The sequence below is a fragment of the Perna viridis genome, chromosome 6 (assembly GCF_037379345.1).
Source record: "Perna viridis isolate PV_CMFRI_1.1 ecotype Kerala chromosome 6, ASM3737934v1, whole genome shotgun sequence".
NCBI lineage: Eukaryota > Metazoa > Mollusca > Bivalvia > Mytilida > Mytilidae > Perna > Perna viridis.
This window is the reverse complement of record NC_142450.1, coordinates 46,210,624-46,230,573: the sequence shown is the minus strand read 5'-3', so window position 1 is coordinate 46,230,573 and position 19,950 is coordinate 46,210,624. Positions and strand designations below refer to the sequence as shown.

Sequence of the window (19,950 nt, the reverse complement as noted above, 5' to 3'; positions counted from 1 at the left end):
TTTGTATGTATTTGAAAGCCTTAGAATTCTTGGATATCAGTTATGATTTCTATGATAACAAAGAAGTACATTTATTCAGGGATGGGGTGCTTTTTGTTTTGTTATTTTGATAGATACTTTTATATTTTTATTTCTATTTTCACTGTCATCTGAAGCTGTTGATTCAATTTCTTTCCAGTAATGATACAAACTTTATTTTGCACTTCTATCAGTTATGAATCTTCCATATCCTTTTACTGAGCAGCAACTGTCATTACAAATATAGTCACTGAGAGTGACCCTTGATTTTTGGAGCAGAAATGCATTTATGAATATCAACTTCTGATTTGTTGTTTTTTTTATGGTTTTTGCTGGTCTTTTTCAATGCTTCTATGTTTTTATTACTAACTTTTATAACAAAATGTCTGTGACGAGGTTGAAATAACCCTATATTTTTGGATAACTTCTGTAATTATTTAGGCATTAAGTTTTTGGCGGAACTCACAAGTTCGAATTATTTCATGGTGATGTACCTGTTGGGTACATCCATTAATTTTATGGAACAGTATCATGTGAAATGTACCTCTCTATTTTACACCTGTTTGGTCAGATCAGTAAAAATATTTTTGTTTGTCCAATTACGGATGATTTTGTAATGATAAATGTCAAATGTCAATTTTTAAATGTCGCAATGAAGTCACAATGATAAATATATAAATATTTGGATAAATTTTTATTGGGCAGACATTTTTTACAGAATGGTAAATTATTTAAGCTACATTTTAAGATTTTGTTTTTAAGTATAATTGTGATAAAAGTGGGTTAATTATTATTTTGATATATATATAACAATCAATATTGATGGAGGGAAATATCCAAGGTTAATATCATCCTCTTGACATGAATTATATTGACCAGTACAGTATATGTCAAGTAGAGCCTTAGAAGTTAATGATATCCTTAGAACTATAAATTCTGTTTTTAGATGGTAAAAGAACATGAGGATGAACTGGGGACCACTGAAAACCAAACAAAGATGGATAGCATTCAGTTACGGTTTCCTAACGATGACTTACAGCTCAATGACGAAAAGCAACAGGTAGGTTTCCATGGTAACGGAAAGTTAATCCAAAATGGTGGGACAGTCAATAGGGGTTTGGGGAAAAAACTTATAATTTAAAAAAGTAAATGCTTTAAAGAGGTCATTTAGAATTACTGTTAATTAATATAGTTTCTTAATGACTAAGATTATAGGAGTTGCTACAAACAAAGCAACTAATACTGATGCTATTGTTAAAACAAAAGTAGATCTTAATGATGTTTGAGTTAATAGTATTGATCTTACTGATCCTGATTGATGTGGTAGTCTTTGAGTGTTGTATTTATAGCCCTATAGGACATATCTGGTCACTTTGGTTGGTCCTTAGTTTTATACCCAGTGTTTGATATAGTTTTGGTCAAAGATAGGTAAAGTCAATCATTTCTCAGAATCTTCATAAAACAAAGGAATTATGATTTATTGTTGGAGTGTAGTTGTGTTATATGCTTTGGTCGGTAAGAAAGTAATGTTTAATGTAAAACATTTTATAGCATAATGTTAGCATAAAATTAAACTATATTTTGTATGGAAATCCTGTATTTACAAGATATTGCTATTGTCATAAAATGTTGACACTTTCTACCATATATCAATTATAATATCTACATGACTAGGGGCCTGAGTCCTATAGAAAATGTAAATTCTTTCTCAATGACTACTTTCTTCATTGTTCTATACATTTAGTAGCGAACGTTTTGAATAGCAGAAATTTTTCGGAATAATATTGCCATAATTCTTTCAATTTAAGTTTTCATTTGTTCAAATTAAAGAATTGATTTTAATCCATTAAAGTGCCGCCACGAGGCACTTGAACTAATTGTTTATGGTCTCAGAATCGTTTGTTTAAAGGTTACATGGAATACCAACCAATTTTAATCTGTAAGATTTCATATTAAATGGATTAATATGTGTATTTTGGCTCAAGGAAATGCAGTTTTTATAATCTACAATAAGTTTGATGTATAGTTCATTTAGAATGGATTTGGTATTGAATGGTGACAGACTCCATTATCTGTAACTTCATCTTGGAGAAATAATTCAATCTAATAAAACATTTTTCTTGAATGTTTTGTGATAGGAGAAATTAAATATTGAAGGCCATAGCTGTCACATCATATTTCAAAAACCTCATGATCGAGTGCTTACTTAGGATTTAAAGAAGTACAGAGATATTCATCAAAACTGAATATGTACCGTTAAATGCTCAAATTATATTGAATATTATAGTGCCTTTGTAAACACTGTTGTCTCGGCCTACCTTGTCAAAAGGTCAATCGGATATTCATTGGTTGTTGTGTTTTATTTGGTAATGTTGGTGAGATTCAAAGACAAATTGTACCATTGGTAAACAGAAAGAAGTGAAAATTGTTTCAATTACTGGATTAAGAATGAATTTAGTGACATAACAAAGGCTGTAATTGTATAAAGGTGAGTTGTAACTAATGTCTACACTTTCTGTGAAACCTTCCATGATTGATGTTATGGCTCTTCATGGCTTCATTATGATTTATAGCCATGTATTTTTAGAACATTTTTTGTGATTAAGAAATGATTTCAAAACAAGGTACTGTTAAGGCTAAGAGTGTGATGGATAACAATGGAATATAATGTGATAATATGACATTTAGATTGTCTGTATATAAACTTATTACACAAAGTTTCTGTTGTATATGACTTATTCTGTAAACTAACAGAGTACAGTGTCAGATATATGTTAGCTTATTTTGGTCATTCAGTATGATTTGAGAACCTGGTATTTCAGTGATAGCCTCTGAATACACCCTTTGATTCCTTGTTAGTCCTGATCAGTATATTCAATGTTTGAAGTCTCAAGTTCTTTGTTTTGTTATTTTACACATCAACCAGTATGGCTAAGCATATTTGTTCCAATGTACTACCATTAAGACAGCTTTAGACAGTAGTGCTATCTGTAATTTGGAATTAAAGGATTATAATTGACATCTAGAGATCTAAGACTGTCTTGAAGAAGCAAATCATTACCCCCCCCCAAACACACATCTGAATGGAATAAAAAAAGTACATGTCCAAGTAATATTGGTTGTACCTGCCTCATATAATTGCCAACTTGCTAATATTTATGTTTGTGGTATTGGGATGTACTCTAAAGGTGTTGCTATGATTGACTGTCATTTTTTTAAGTTCATTCAGTAAAAATAAACTTTTAGTCTATAAATCATAATTTTGTATAAGCTAGCTTGCTGTCATATAGTTCTTTCTATTGTTTGATGTGAGTATAAGTTGTCCTCTTATGGACAATACTTTAAACTCTATTACCTGCCTAGAAATATTATTGCAAAAAGAATAACAGAAATATTATTGCTGATGGTTTTAGAAGTCACCTTTCCATCGAGAGGCAAAGTAAAACACTCTAGTACACTGATAATTTTGTGTCTCTACCTTTCAATGGCTGATATGATGGGTTGTTTATGCTTTAGGTTTGATACACCTGCCATTGTTTCTTGTGCTGTTTATGAAAGTTTTGTTCCTGTTCAAGTTGTACCAGTCCTTGTCCCTCACAAGTAAGAAGGACTGTTAATGATGGCTTTGTTCCTTGTTCAAGTTGTGAGATGTTAGATGCATCGGTCCTTGTCCCCCACAAGTAAGAAGGACTATTAATGATGGCTTTGTTCCTTGTTCAAGTTGTGAGATGTTAGATGCATCGGTCCTTGTCCCCCACAAGTAAGAAGGACTATTAATGGTGGTATTGTTTCTTGTTCAAGTTGTGACATGTTAGATGTACCGGTCCTAGGACTGTTAATGATGGTTTTGTTCCTTGTTCAAGTTGTGAGATGTTAGTTGTACCAGTCCTTGTCCCCTACAAGTAAGAAGGACTATTAATGATGGTCTTGTTCCTTGTTCAAGTTGTGAGATGTTAGATGCACCAGAACTTGTCCCCCACAATTTAGAAGGACTTTTTATGATGGTCTTGTTCTTTGTTCAAGTTGTGAGACCAGTCCATGATGATGCTACAAAGTTAAGATTGTATTACAGGTTTATAAAATTAGGATTGTCTAAGAACACCTAGTACACGTACCTCCGAGTGACATTAGGAGGGTCTAACAACATCTAGTACATGTACCTCCAAGTGACATTAGGAGGGTCTCACAACACCTTGTACCTCCAAGTGACATTAGGAGGGTCGAAGAACATGCAGTATCACCAAGTGACATAAGAATTGTCTAACAACACCTAGTACCATCAAGTGACATTAGGAGGATCTAACAACACCTAGTACCATCAAGTGACATTAGGAGGATCTAACAACACCTAGTACCATCAAGTGACATTAGGGTTGTCTAACAACACCTACTGCCACCAAGTGACATTAGGAGGATCTAACAACACCTAGTACCATCAAGTGACATTAGGATTGTCCAACAACACCTACTGCCACCAAGTGACATTAGGAGGATCTAACAACACCTAGTACCATCAAGTGACATTAAGATTGTCTAACAACACCTAGTACCATCAAGTGACAAATCTACAAATTGTCTCCTTCAGATAGGCTGTTATCTGTAACCTTCATTACTTTGTTGGTTTTACACTGACAAGATTAAAATATTAAAACGTTCACTCGTAACTTCAGTTTTTGATTAGCTCCTGAAGTATTTGAATTTTTGTACATATACTTTCTACTAAGACATTCCAAGTTACTTGACTGGTGCTCAGATGCTTGAATTCTTTTTATACCTCTTTTGAAGGCATAAAGAATTTCACTTATATCTTACTGTATTAGAATTTATATGATTGTAACTTTTAATTGTGTGAATATCTTTGCTACAAGTTAATCAATGAAGAATTTTGATTCTATTTTATCTCTTACGAAGGCACGCCAGTTTTTTGTCACATTCTTTGATATGTGTTATATCATTGTTGTGTGTGGGCTTCAGCTTATCATAGTGGTTCAGCAATTCTTCAGTATGATGACAAAGATAGATTTAGATGGAATACTCCAATAGTTTCTGAACATTACATTAATGTCTCTGTGTTTGTTGGTTGGTATGGGTTTAACTATTATGTGGACAGATACTAATAAAACTTACGTAGCTATAGACAGAGGATTATATCATACACAAGTTAAGGTAAGAACCTGGGAGCCTATAGGGCACTGTCAGTTCAGTGTAGAGGGACGTAGAGTCATGGACTGAATGTCAGCATGTAGTACTGTCAGTGCAGCGAGACAGACAGTCAGTGACTGAGTGTCAGAATGAAGCACTGTCAGTGTAGACGGACGTGAATCAGGGACTAAATGTCAGCATGTAGCACGGTCAGTGCAGAGGGACAGACAGTCAGGGACTGAGTGTCAGAATGAAGCCCTGTTAGTGTAGAGGGATGGAGAGTCAGAAATTGATTGTCAGAGTGAAGCACTGTCAGTACAGAGGGACAGACCATCAGAAACTGATTGTCAGATTGAAGCACTGTCAGTGTAGAGGGATGGAGAGTCAGGGACTGACTGTCAGAATGAAGCTCTGTCAGTGTACAGGGAGGGAGTCAGCAAGTAGCACTGTCAGTGTAGAGGGATAGAGAGTCAGGTACTGACTGTGAGAATGAAGCTCTGTCAGTGTACAGGGATGGAGTCAGCAAGTAGTACTGTCAGTGTAGAAGGATGGAGAGTCAGGGACTGACTGTCAGAATGAAGCTCTGTCAGTGTAGCAGTACAGAGAGTCAGGGACTGAATGTCAGCACATAGCACTGTAACTGTAGTGGGGATGAGTGTCAGATTGAAGCACTGTCGGTGTAGATGGACAGAGTCCGGGAATGACTGTACGTTCTTAGCAAACTGAAGAGCAAAGATGAGCCTGTAAGACATTTGTATAAGCAAATTGAGATGAATATTGAAAATTAGAAAAATGAAATACACCTTGTATCTTATACTGAAAATATGGCTGCTCAACTTGATGAGATTTTAGAATAAAGATAATCATCTCAGCACAATTTCAGCCTGGACAGCAAAAAACAATGTCAAATGTTCAATTCAGATGTATAATATGATCCCAAATTTTATTCTATTGAAGTCACATGAATAGTTTTATAAAAATAACATTGAATGTATTTAAAGTCATCATCATTAAACTGAAGCAATTTAATGTACCGGTAATGACCGGTAATGTTGTACTTTGACCAATATTTATTTCTCAAACCATTCTGTATGATAGAATATTTAACAATAAGCCTACAAATATGTAAGAATATTTTGTTCCTTCCAACTGAAAACATAAACTGAAATTCCAGACTGGTTACTGTATTTCATTTCTAAAACTATAAATGGAAACAGTAGATTTGGGTTTCTTTCTAATGTTCAAATCTTTTTTGTTGTCCCACACAATGGAAAAAGAATGCTTAAGATGGGACCTACACAATTTCATCACTATTTGAGATTCTTTAAACAAAACATCTCAGGGCTAAGTAAAAAGTAAACGGGTCATTGGTTCATAATGTCTACCTCAGTATAAAGAATCTTTCTCTTACAATGGAGGTAAGATGGTCATTATCTACTAAATATAAGATAACAGATTCAAGTTAATCAGATTTTTTGACAAATTTTTGTAAAAAAAAAGTTTAAATTGTTAGTGGGTAGGTGTTGATTTTGACTATGGGCGATTTTAATTGTAGAACTGTTGTGTAAGGGAGATAAGAAAGGATTAAGGTCACATTTTTATTTTGAATAAAAAAATAATTGTATTCAGTAGTGTGTTTTGGATATGTTATCACTGTGTCATTATTGATGTGTAGCTAGGATGGTAAAGTTGAAACGGTTGCAGCATGTTGGTTCAATACTAGATGTACATGTATGGATTAAAATTAAAATGTGTTAGATATTGATGATTCGAGTGAATGAGTTAAGTTTGTTTGTTGCAATTTTTTTGACATTTTTTTTTTTTTTAAGCAGTGGATTTTTGTGGTGTCTTTCTGTCTGTTCCCTGCTTTCCCATGTAAATAGTGCTTAATCATGACAAGACAGTCATAGCAGTAGTTCAGAGAAGATACAATATTGTTCTGTGCTGTTATTTTCCTTATTATATTTCAGAAGAGGACATCTTCAACAAAGCGACGTAGATCTGCACCAGGTGCTGTACTTCTTAAAACACTGGGAAAATCTAAAAGTTCTAGTAATTTATGGTATGTACTTATAATTAGTATTTTGGGTGTGTTTAGTTGAACTGTAGTTGCCAATTAGCTTTCTAACTCAATGGTAAAGATGAACTACACTTATATAGCTTGAGGCCAACAAAACCATGAAATTAGCAGATAAAAGTAAATTGAAATTTAGTTAATGCATGTCATTTCTTTTTTATGTATCAAACAGGATAGGGTGCGTTTGATTACCTAATTTTTTGTTTCAACTTATTGTTCTCACCTCATCAAAAACCAATAAATAATTTTGCCAGCAGCAAGTTTCATCATAGTTTACCCTTGCTTGTACAATATATATACCAGTATCAAATTGTTCCTGATGTGCTCTTCCTTAGTTTCAAGTTTTTACCTTAAAACATTTCGTACTTACTGAATCTTGGATTATTACATCATTTTTATCTTCTTATTCATAAGTTTAAAGAGTTATTAAAAGGAAGACAAATCCTAAATGATCCCAAAACCTGTCTGTTGTAAAGGGTTCAAAGGATGATCTTACATAAATATTTACAATGAATTAAAGGTGATGACCAAATATGTCAACAAAATAATCATCAGTCCTTACACACCATAAATGTTTGGACTTTATCAAAAAGATGTAAGGATAAACTGACAATCTGTTAGAAGTTCTGCAAACTTAATCAAAATCTACTCCAGACTAATCCCAGCTTTTCAATGGTGGGTGGATGTGTTCAGTTGCTGTAAGACCGTGGAATTTTTCACATCATCCTAATGTATAGTTGATGGTTTGTTCCACTGGGCTTAATAAATTGAATCACTCTGATTTGTATAGTTTTACTATCTCCAGCTTACTGCAATCAGACTTTGTGGTTACCTAGAATCGTGACTATGCTGTCAATCCCATGATACACTTACTATTTTAACATCCAGTAAAGTCATACCTGTAGTGCTAAGTTGTTGCTCCTGTACCTTTGTCCATGTTTGGTCATCTTAATACTACTGATAACTGACTCTGTAATGGTATTTATTCCTTTTGTATTTATTTTCTCTGTCTCACCATTTTAACTTTTATTAACCATAGATAATTGGGATGACTTTGCTGTTTGTGAACTGAATTAGATATCTCTTTTCTTGAATGATTATAAACATTTACACTATAAATTCTGTATTAAGTATGATGTTTTGTCTTCCATCAGTCTTTGACTTTGAACATCTGGCCCTTTCACATTTTTAGTTGTAGAATTAACATATCAACATTGAATGGATCTTACCTACATTAGACATCTATATAATTGCTGCTAAATGGACCACATTGTTAATTCATAGTTGATTATGTTCTTGATGCCAATTAATAAATTAAATGGTTTCACTTTATTCATAGAATTTACAATGGACTGAAATTCAGTCTTATGACAACTACTTAGTTTTATAACTTTGAGTACAAAGCTCAACTTATTTGATCTACAGAAATATTTTATATTGCATGCAAATATAAGTCAGCCGTTTAGAAATAATATTGAACTCAGATTTAAGAACATGTGTTCAATTTTATATTATTTGATTAAATATTGCGACCTTAGGGCTACTTATATTTCATTTACATTGTTTATAGGTTATTTTATCAGATTTGATAGTAAGTTAATATTTAAGGTAATTTTATAAAATTATCCCACTACAACCATGCGTTTATATTTTGGCCTTGATTTCTTTAATGGATTTGTATTGTAACTGGAGAAACAAAATTTGGGATGACATGATCTGTATAGATCAAGACCTTAGAACTTTATATGCTTGTTATTGTTTGTAGGTACACTATCTATTGATGGAGGGAATTCTGTCCTGTTTGATCAGCAGATATTGTTCTAAACATCACAATATAGACCTCTCCTGTTTTATATATTTAAAACAAGAATTACCAAAGTTTTAATTTCAAGCTCTTTAGTTGAATTGTGGTAAAAATAATTGGAGAAAATAGACCATTTTTCACCAGCAAATTACTGCCTACTCAGCATATATAGCTGTAGTTTTAGTGACTCGCTCTGTGTTAATGAGGGTTTGGAGGTTAAGTGATGTGTTTTAAAGGTACTAACTTTCTCAAATGGAAAGGACTGGTTAATAAATTGACTTTTCAACGGGGAGAACTAGTGAACAGAATTAATTATGTATACCTTTGAAGCATTGTTGGAAAGGACTAAAATTGTGCTGTTTTTGTATACTTGACACTCAACATGTTAAGAGTACATTACTTGTACATGATACTGAGAAATTCCATATTCTCTTTGCTTGTTACTTCTCCATAATGTGTGGTAGATGAAAAGCTCTCAGAGCAACGTAGTTCATATCCCAAATTATTCTGCTCGGGCTGACCTTTCTCATCTTCCATTCTGACAATGTGATATATTTCAGTTTCATGTCCAGGAAATCCCTTTCTCCCATCTTGCAGAATTTTTGGAGGCCCATAGTATATGAGATCCTTAACTATATTTTTATCATTCTTAGACTTCTCTACTATTAGTGTACAATATTGTGAGATCCTTCAGTTTACATGAGCAGTGATGGGTATAATAATTTGGGTTATTTCTTCAGTTTACAGTGATTGGTATAATATATTGGGTTATTCCTCTTTGTGGCCTACTTTTACTAATAGAAAGTGTTGACAGAAAATAAACTTGATGTACTGATATAGATTAATTTATTGGCTTACCCATATAAAAAGCCTTCTTACCTACCAGTACATAATACCTTCTCAAAACACCTCTTAAAGAATAGATTTTGTTCTTTATAAACATAATCTCATTAGGTCAGAGTAACAACTTTAACCGTCTTTGGACAGATTAATTTTCTAATTATAAAGTTAAAGTGAAGATAATTGCCCATGTTTATATCAAGGTTCCGCCAAACTGGAACCTTACCGATTTGTTCTTTTGATCTGCATTTTATTCTTCAGAAAATATTTTCATTATAGTTTTAATGTTGTGGTTCTCATTAGCTTCATTGTGATTAAGTGTGTATGTAATATGAGAATGTACAGTGAAATGTTGGTGGTTTAGAACGATATCAATGTGTATCTAATATGAGCTAAGTGATTAAGGCAGGTGACAATCTGCAATTCTTTGTTACTTGTTGTTGGTATATTTAGTAATGTTATTAAAGAACTGGTCTGTAGCAGTACTTCAGTGTTAATTAATATTATTCTTCATATATTCTTAACTTTACATATACAAGCAAACCTTTCTTAGTATATCTATACTTTTAGACTGAAGGATTTTTTGGGGGATGTTTGGTTTACACAGATTCAAGGTGCATTGAAACTGATAAGAAATGACTCTTGTTAAGTCTTTTTTATAGACAGTTCAGGGTTTGGTTTAGAAAGGTTTCATCGGATCATTTGTTCATATCATCAATCCTATTTTTGTGATAATCTTGACGACTGACTCTCTACCTAATTATACCGTATATATACTCATCGTTTTAGTTACTTAAATCCTGCTACTATTGTGAATGATAAGGAATCCAGTCCAGAGATTGTTTAGCTTTGCACCACAATGATAAAACATGTTTTTTTTTCTTACACATACTCCTCTTTAATTCATTCATCTCTCAAGTGTGTATTATTCCTTTGAAAGTTTTAAGAAAAATATGTCCTGGATTTGTACGATAACAAAGGTATTACGGTGTTTGTACAACAGGCTTTTAAACGATTATCCAATCAGAAATATTTTGTTAAATGATTTAGGATATGAATGAACTCTCCTCTCCTTTTCAGTGGAACTCCTACACAAACCTGAAGGAATTTTATCAATGAAGTTTTCACAAAATCTAGATTAATGGTCTAAAATCAAACTATTGTCTGTTTAAAATATAGGACCAACCAAACTTTCTCACATGATATAAAATAGTTGTGTTTAAAACATGGGCTAGGAATAATGAAATGTCACACCTTCTTAGACCAATAAAAATAGTCACATTAAACTAAAAAAAAACACACTGATGAATGAAAACTTTTTACGCCACTTTGTTGTTTTCTCACGTCTATACTGTAAGAAGAATCATGAAGATCGATGGAATTTTTATGGTGCATGTCACAAGGTTCAGCTCTCAATGACTTAATATCTTGTTTTCCTCTTCTTTTAGCTTAATGAATGAAATTTTCACACAATGGAGAACACCTTTTCTTTGAAGTACATAAGTATGGTTTAGAGTACTTCTAGGTAATGGATGGTCTTATTTGTTAGAATTGTTTTCTGTGGTTTTAAGACCTATCTAGTATTGTGACGGATGATGGTTTACAAGGTTGATTTGAAGATTGTTTTTGTTCTTCAACAAGAAATCATGAGGACATTTTTTTTTCCGGAAACATATAGCTTTGTCTGTTCTCAGTTCTGATATCTTAGTAACTCCCTCATGAGTAACTGAATATTGTAATAAATATTTTAAATAATTTTCTAAAGGCTATTACTAAAGAAGAAATGCATTCTGGTATGGCTGAGATAGTTTTATCAAAGAAGCATTATTTCAGCAGTAGATCATTTCCAGTGGTGGATCCAGGGGGTGCAGGGAAATGGCTCTTGCCTCCTTTTTATTGGAAAATTTGTCTTTTTCATGAGTAAAATTGACAAAAAATGGTAAATAATGTCCTAGCACCCCTTTTTTCTGATAAACCCTGCCTGGCACCCCTACTTTTTAAAGTGTCTTGATTCCCTCCAACTTTCATATTAATTGTGGGATATTTGATGAGTTTGTATGACATACTCATTGAGGAGGTAGGGCTTTACGGTAGAAAAAACATCCTCATGGAAAATATATTAGGCATGCTCAGTGACCTCTTAATTAACACTAAAGCTAGGGTCTATTGGTTGTAACTTCAAAAGCCTTTGGCAATTCATCATAGGCTTTCTGGAAGATGTATCTAAGGAACATAATTATTTTACTTTTCAGGGCTGGTGCAAACATGGGTAAAAAAGAGTCTGATCTGGCCAGTCCCACCTCTCGAATTCAGAGTCAGGAGAACAGACAGTTTATTATGGAAGGACAAGTGGAATTTGCCACAGTAAGTTATACTCTTATGGGATAAAACACACATTAGTATTTTATATTAAAAGTTTGGTTGATTAAATATACATTCTGTCATATATTTCTATAAATACCATAACAATGTTTATAGACTCTTGAAAAAGTATATACAAGGCATGTGGGTCTGGTCTTGTTTCTGTCGAAGGAGTATTGATAAGTCCCAAGAAGACATGACATTATATATTCACGTGTTATTGATAGAGTATTAAGACAAGGTAGTTATATTATAAAATGGAAAAAAACATCATTTTTGTGGTTGTACACCTGGCCAAAAACAAAACCTAGACCTCATTACAATATAATGAAATGTCAAAGACACAATTGTAAAACAATTGGACAAGTATTAAACACACCTTCTGATGAAAAATTATCTCGGTTGAAATTAAAATAAGGAACCGCATTTACGCTTAAAATATGTGTACAATTTCTCTGTGGCAAGATTTAAATCATGTTAAGATGTGTTAATTATCTCTGTGAGGTGGTATCAGCTAAAGTCATCACTGACTTATTTACAGATGAGTGCCTTAACTTAATATGTTAACCATTTGACCTGATTAGCTGTTATTTATCCTAGTCCAGTGATACCTCACTCTTTTGTTCCTTGGGTCAATTCAATACTAGGCCCTGTCAAACCTATGAGGGTTGATTTCAGTATCACTGCTCGTATAGTTGACATGGGACACAAATGTTCCATTGATTATGCCTTTAATATAGAGATGATTGATTTCAGTATTTTGTATTCTTTTCCAAAGTCATAGATTACAGGAACTAAACCATGAATGGGACGTGTTCTGGAAAATATATATCAACTTAATTCCTTTCAGGCAATCATTCCATCATTATGATGCTTATAAAGTTAACCACAATAAAAGATGATTAAAGGGTATTTGGGTGAAATTCATATTTCAAGGTCATATGAATATTGATCTTGGGATTTGTATATAAATCATGAAGAAGATTAAACTTGTGATGCCCTCCTTATTGCACAGTAGGAATGTAGGTACATGAAAAGACAGAAGATTTTTAACAGTTTATATTGTTATCGTTTGTCACTGTTAAAGATAAAGTGGTCTTACTGTGCTATTTTCTATAATATGGTGTAACTATCCCAGTGGTTTCTAATACTGGTAGGTACAACGACTCCATTTCTTAAACTGATAGTACTGTTAGGTTGTACATCATCAAAAATACAATCATTCCAACCCTTAGCTGGAGAAATAAGTACAATCATTCCAACCCTTAGCGAGAGAAATAAGTACTGTAGCCTCTACCGACAGTTATGGCTTTTTTTTAAATGGAGAATTTAAACATGAATATCTGTGAAAAATGTGACCCAGACTTCCCACTTAAGTTGTGAAAAATGGAGGTCTTTGGTGAGACATGTTTTACATACATGTGTTAATGGAGTCAGACGATAAGATTAATAGAATGTTATTTAGAAAGAATTTTAATAGCGGGTTCCTTTTTTTTTGCAGGGTTTATATTTAGAAAGAATTTTAATAGCGAGTTCCTTTTTTTTGCAGGGTTTATATTTAGAAAGAATTTTAATGGAGGATTCCTTTTTTTGCAGGGTTTACAGATACAAGACAGATATATGTTCCTTTTTAATGACCTCTTGCTTGTCGCTAAACAGAAGTAAGTATTTCTTAAATTTTTTTAATTTGAACTTTACCTTGAATATATGTTTTTTGTATTTTTGTGGGTAAACCAAAAATTTTAATTTGTAATATTATGCAAATTTTCAGTTGTAAAACATGGAAAAGTCTTTAAAAAAGACAGTCATAAAGCCTGTCATCAATTAACTAGGCATTTATTATTGATATCCAGACAGGAACAGTAGAAGTTAAAACCATCCTTCTACAAAACTTATCTGTTAGGCCAGAAAGATATATATTTTAACTTCACATGCTGTTTGCTCTTTATGGTATCAGATGTGTTCTTGACCTTTTTCATAGCCCAGCATTTAGAAGAAGATTTATCCTTGTAGGCTAATAATCCTAACTTACAATGTTAAACATGACATTGATTTCAAGTTCATGTTCTGATATACAAGCCATATATTTATATCGTGAATGATAATAATTATAATTAGGTCAATGATACGATATCCCATACATTACTGCATGGGTGAAAGTCTGTATGGTCCTATCTAAAGTCAATATTATTATAGATACTAGAACAGAGCTACTGTTATTTGGAATGTTTATAGTACATTACCATGGCCTTCAGCCAAGCATATGGCTTCTGTTTGTTTTTGTTTCTCTCTGAGTGTATATAGACCAAACAAATTCTGTTCAGGGACCTGGTATAGTGTTTCTTATGTTAACTATTCAAATATGAAAAAAAACGTGGCAAAAATCTTTTAAGCATATTTTACAACATAGAACTTCTTTAATGAAACTAAGTAGTATTTGAAAGGTTCTGCTGATCCCAAATTTCTTCTGCTGTGACTGTTTTCTTGCATTGTATCCCCCCTCCCCACAAAGTTATTAAAAATATTTCTCTTTTATTTGTCGTTTTTACTTCACATTTTTTTACTATTCGTTTTAACCAGTTTAAGTAACATTCAATGAATATGTTACCATTTTTCAGAACATCTACATCATTTAAACTGAAGCATCGAGTAAGAGTTTGTGAGATCTGGATTTCCGACTGTATTACTGACGTTACAGAACTAACCAGATCTACAGAGCTATCGTTTGTTATGGGATGGCCTCTGTGTAACTATGTAGCAACATTTAAAACATTGGATCTGAAACAACAGTGGCTGTCAAAACTGCAGGAGTAAGTACCCATATACTGTCAATAAAAAACAAAGGGGTTTTAGCATCATTGACTAGCTTTTCAAGTCTCGAACAGATGGGTACTATCAATATTTCTGTATGCATTTTTTTTCTCACATTGACAAACATTATGGTGGTCCTTAGTACTAACTGTTAAGAAATCAAAGAGGTAAAAATATAATGAAATATAATGTTGTCAATAGGTAGAAAAGTCTATAGGCATTCTATTTGTATTTTATTTCTAGTTTTTTTCTCTGTAGAAATCTACGACTGTCTTTGAGAGTACATTTCCTTATTTTTGACATAGTGTTAGAAAATGTATTGGTTCAAATATTGTTTCCTTTCTGATTTTATTATAGTACATTTTTTGTTGTGACTCCATCAGGAACCACTTAACCTTTAATATTAATGTTGAAAGTAATAATTTCCTAATTACAATGCCAAATAAAAACTTGTAAATTCTGACTTTAATAGGAGCAAACAATAAACAAGGAAGTCAGAAGTCAAATCATGCTACGGTGAATCACTGCACCTCTATGGTGTAACTCCTGGCTTTAAATGTCATTATAATGTCTGCTTATATAATCTGGATGGAAATAAACATCAGGACCTACCATTTTCGGCAAGGGTCTCTTGTCCTGTAAAAATACAGGAAAAGTTGATGAAAAGCAATTTTAGTCATGATAAAAATGAGTGATTTTATTCTTGGTGCTAGGTAGTGTGTTTAATGGTGACTTCACACTGAAGATAAATACTTTTCATAATAGAAATCTAACAAAACTTTTAACTACAAATGTCTTGACCCTGACATTGAATGTGTAACCATTTTTTTTTTTGCATCTTCTATTTTTGGTAGATTATTAAACCTTCAAATGCTACCTAGATACACTATAATGATGTATACCTAACTCCAATCTCAGATTGTTGTTATGAGAAATAAAGGGATTGAAGCAGCCACCATGATTTACTGTTTCATTTACCTCAATATGTCACTTTGACATTGCCACTTTTGACCTTGAAAACACAAAAAAAATACTTTCCAATCAGCATGTTGTCATTTATCAATAGTTATAGCTGGGTGTAAAATCCTCTGTGAACAATGACATCGTGGAATCAGGTGGGGAACAAAAACTTGGGCTTTAAATATTTCTACATAATTTTAGTTGGGTTCGAATAAGGAAGGCCCATGTTCAAAAGAAGTAAATAAGATATTTGTACTACATTGAGGAACAAAACTGGAAAAGAGCTTTATCATCGGAAATGACATTTTTAGTACTACTGAATTTGTTAGTGTTTTGGTCCAGTTTAAGGAAATTGTTAGAAATATGAGATGTATAGAAATGTTAAAACCTATTTCAAAGAAAGTGTCAAGTCAATTGTGCTAAGCAAAGCACCATTAGTTTTTGGTCCTTAGTAGGATCTCTCTAAAATACTACACTAATAATTACATACATACTGGTACTTAGACGGGAATGTGATGAATGAAACAATAAGTTATAATACAATAAAACGCAGTAGATAGTCAGGGGAAGTCACTTAAACCTTTACTGCATTGTGAATGTCTTATATAGAAACGTCTCTAGTTTAACTAGTAGATTGTCAGGGGAAGTCATGTAAACCTTTACTGCATTGTGAATGTCTTATAAAGAAACATCTCTAGTTTAATTTGTAGATTCTGTTGATCATTTATGTTCTATTACAAAAATTGTTGTGATCTTTTGTGGGAAATCAGGCTTCTATCTCAAGGCTACTCTTATAACCTTGGTTCCCGTGATTACTCTTGTACATTAAACTTAAATAAAACATATCCTGTTCCAAACAATGCACCACTCCAGTAATACTAATATTTTATTGTGACTATGGTTGTATACTTACCTGTTACCAACAGGGAACAAAATCTGTAAACAATTATGACTATAGTTGTGGGGTAACCATAGTGGTGTCCTCAGATATGATTCTAGTCAGCAAGATCAATGCCTCCAAATTATTTTAATTTAAAAACACTAAGTTGGTTCAAACATTGTAATGCGAAATAAAAACATGAAAAGGATTCTTTATAAACACCATTGGCATTGACCTCTCTTAGAGGTGAACATGGTAATATACTTTAATATAGAGGTGAAGGACGTATATGATTATTGTATTAGCTTTGCTATTCATCAAGAAGCTGCATTGATCTTCCAAGGTTACTAAGTTTCAATGATAAGGTGGGTTTAGTACTATGTTTGGCAGAGGTTGAAAGGCTTTGAAATAATTCAACATACATCTGCCCAGGAACAACCTGTTATGTTTTTAACCTAATAAGACACATGAGGTGAAAAAATACCAGTGAAATTAACAGAAAGGTGAATATCTTAACAAATAGTATGATTGTACTTGTGGTGTTGGTTGGGGGAGAGATATTCTACGTGATACTTACCTTGTTTTTAAACTATTCTCCTGACAAATGTCCTGTGGTATAGAGGAATAGATAAGGTTAATAATGCATTAATGAGGAATAAAAACACAGGAAACAAAATATTATTGAAATGGTATGTACAATAGACAGTACAGAAATATTGACCATGTAATTCCTCTTGTGACACCACTCCATGTTTAAAACCCATTACATGTGTTATTATTACTCTCAGACTAAGGGATTGGGTTGTGGCAACGTAAAATGTAATTTCACTGACGATATAAGGTTTAGTTTTGGACTCTTGAGTTCTGAAAATTCAATGTAAGTCTTTGCAATGTTTGGGAATTTTCATTTCTACAACAGGAGTGTTCTATATTACAAATGTTTCCATAGGTTATAAGGGTTATATCAGACTATAAATTATCTTTTTTTTTATACTTATAACATAATGTGACTTATTTGTAAAGATATGAGCTTATTGGTGTGATAGAGACATACAATAGTTTATTTCACCTTTGTACCTCATATTTAAGGGTTTTTTTTAAACTTTTTATAACATGATGTATCAACGACACAATGATAAAAGTTTTTCTTGTTTTTTATTTGTTTTTTTTTAAGGTAAAATAAATGATGGCATTTTTATGATACAAAAAGTTGTAAAATTTAGATGAATTATTAAATTCAATAGCTCTGATGTAAGAATGTCATTATAGTATCTATTTAATATTCCACACTATAATTTTTTAAGTTATTCCAAAGATGTATTTGTTTTTGTGTTTTTTTCTAATTTAGACAAATAGAAAATGAAAGAGTTAAAGAACAACCACAGGTTATCAAGTTAAAAGTTGTCAGTCGAGAGATATCAGAGGTGAGTTAATTACAGGTAGACTTCAAAGGATTTTTACCTGGACAGAGTGACAGGTGCTTACTTAATTAAATACTAATTATGGATATTAATTAGTGAAGGTGTTGGGTCTGTATGAAAAAGACTTTGAATTTACATATATTTTATGATTTGATAATTTAGGATGGTTAAGAAATAATGCATTCAGTTTCTGGACTTGGATTTTTAAATAGGATATTTAGTACTATTCATAGAAATGATGCTGTAAGTGGTCATTGGTCAACATCTTAAATGTGTTGACCAATATGACCTTATTATTACACTACTTTGCCGTTTTTATTGTTCTATTTTGTTTAAATGTAGCATTATATATCTTTATTTGTAACTTTCTCATAATTCAGTGATGGGCAGATACAAATTTAAGTACCATTCTGTGTAAGAATCAAGCAATAGGTGGCACATCATAATTCATAACTATGTCTTTTTTTGTCTCAAATACATTCAATACATCTAGAAAAGAATTTAAAAGCTATTTACATTGTTGACATATCTTTTTACTGCTTGTATAAGGAAAAAGTGCAGAAAAATTTTCCTGTCATTTTTCCATAGTGCATTTCAACAAAATTTGACCTACCAATATCTTAAAAAGGCAAATTTTACAAACACTTTGATGTTTATTTCTGGTGGTTATCTGGTATAAATACTTGGGTAATGCAATAAAATCTGTGGGTTTTTTTCCCTTCATGTGCCACACCTTGTACACATTTTGCCCATTTCTTAGATGGAGAAATACTTAATTGATCTGTAATTATTGGTATATGACACTATAATAAAATATACAATATACGATAATGTTAAATGTTCTAAAAATAGGAAATTAAATTGTTGTTTTTTTTTTGTTTTTTGTTTTTGCTAAAAGATAATATTGATTATATATTGTCATCTTACAGCCATGCACCCTTGATGTTGAGTCTAGTATGGAGGCCCAAACTGTCCTGAGGAAATGTATGGACCAGTCACATCTATCTGTAAGTTTGAACACTGTTTTGAGCCCTACTTTTATAGCTGTTTTTCTATGATATGTTTTTTTTTTTGTTTTTTTTGTTCTTGTTTTTTATATATCTTATGGCTATTTCCTACTTATATTTAAAAGTTGACCTAATTTAATTTCAGGTGGCATCAGAAATAGGTTAAGTCTATTTCTGATAATGATATTTGATTCTGTATATATCAACTATTAAAAAATTTTCGTTGTCTTTTTTTATTCACAATTGATTTGTTATACTGTCTTATTACCAATGTTTATAAAGGGTTTTATTTTTAAATGGTCCAAATTTTTTTATATAATAAGCCACACTAGTAAGTAATTTTTCATTCTTCTTTGTTACTATATTTGTAAGCTATATTTAGTATTTTTTGACACAAGATATATCCCTGGATTTGTGTCAAAAGTATGTTCAAATTCTTATAAAATGAAATATGACCCGATTTTGGGCCATAATTTTTTTCAGACTATTTATACCTAATTTAAATGTAAACATTTGAGTTATCAGTAAATTTTCTTGTATCTCCTCTGATACCATCATCTCATCCAACAGGTTTAGCATTTGGCAAGATTCCAGTAATAATATACCAGTGTTTATGGTCACTTTAGCTT

The 19,950-nt window shown here is 32.2% G+C and overlaps 1 protein-coding gene and 1 long non-coding RNA gene across 12 annotated transcripts in view; one reads left to right on the top strand and one right to left on the bottom strand.

Moving 5' to 3' along the window:
* Positions 1–19,950, top strand: part of LOC148615273 (uncharacterized) — a 146,553-nt gene that overhangs the window by 110,549 nt on the left and 16,054 nt on the right. For all 11 annotated transcript variants that reach the window (XM_088590056.1, XM_088590053.1, XM_088590055.1 and 8 more), the window contains 7 exons: positions 965–1,078; positions 7,131–7,222; positions 12,134–12,245; positions 13,839–13,903; positions 14,861–15,052; positions 18,242–18,317; positions 19,244–19,321. In XM_088590056.1, the coding sequence (XP_088446182.1) occupies positions 965–1,078; positions 7,131–7,222; positions 12,134–12,245; positions 13,839–13,903; positions 14,861–15,052; positions 18,242–18,317; positions 19,244–19,321 (729 nt within the window). The remainder of the gene's footprint in view (positions 1–964; positions 1,079–7,130; positions 7,223–12,133; positions 12,246–13,838; positions 13,904–14,860; positions 15,053–18,241; positions 18,318–19,243; positions 19,322–19,950) is intronic.
* On the bottom strand, positions 1,072–11,117 carry LOC148615274 (uncharacterized). Its single transcript, XR_015923857.1, has 3 exons — positions 10,675–11,117; positions 3,497–3,914; positions 1,072–3,006 (listed from the first exon to the last, which is right to left on the bottom strand). It is a non-coding gene; the product is annotated as an uncharacterized LOC148615274 (long non-coding RNA).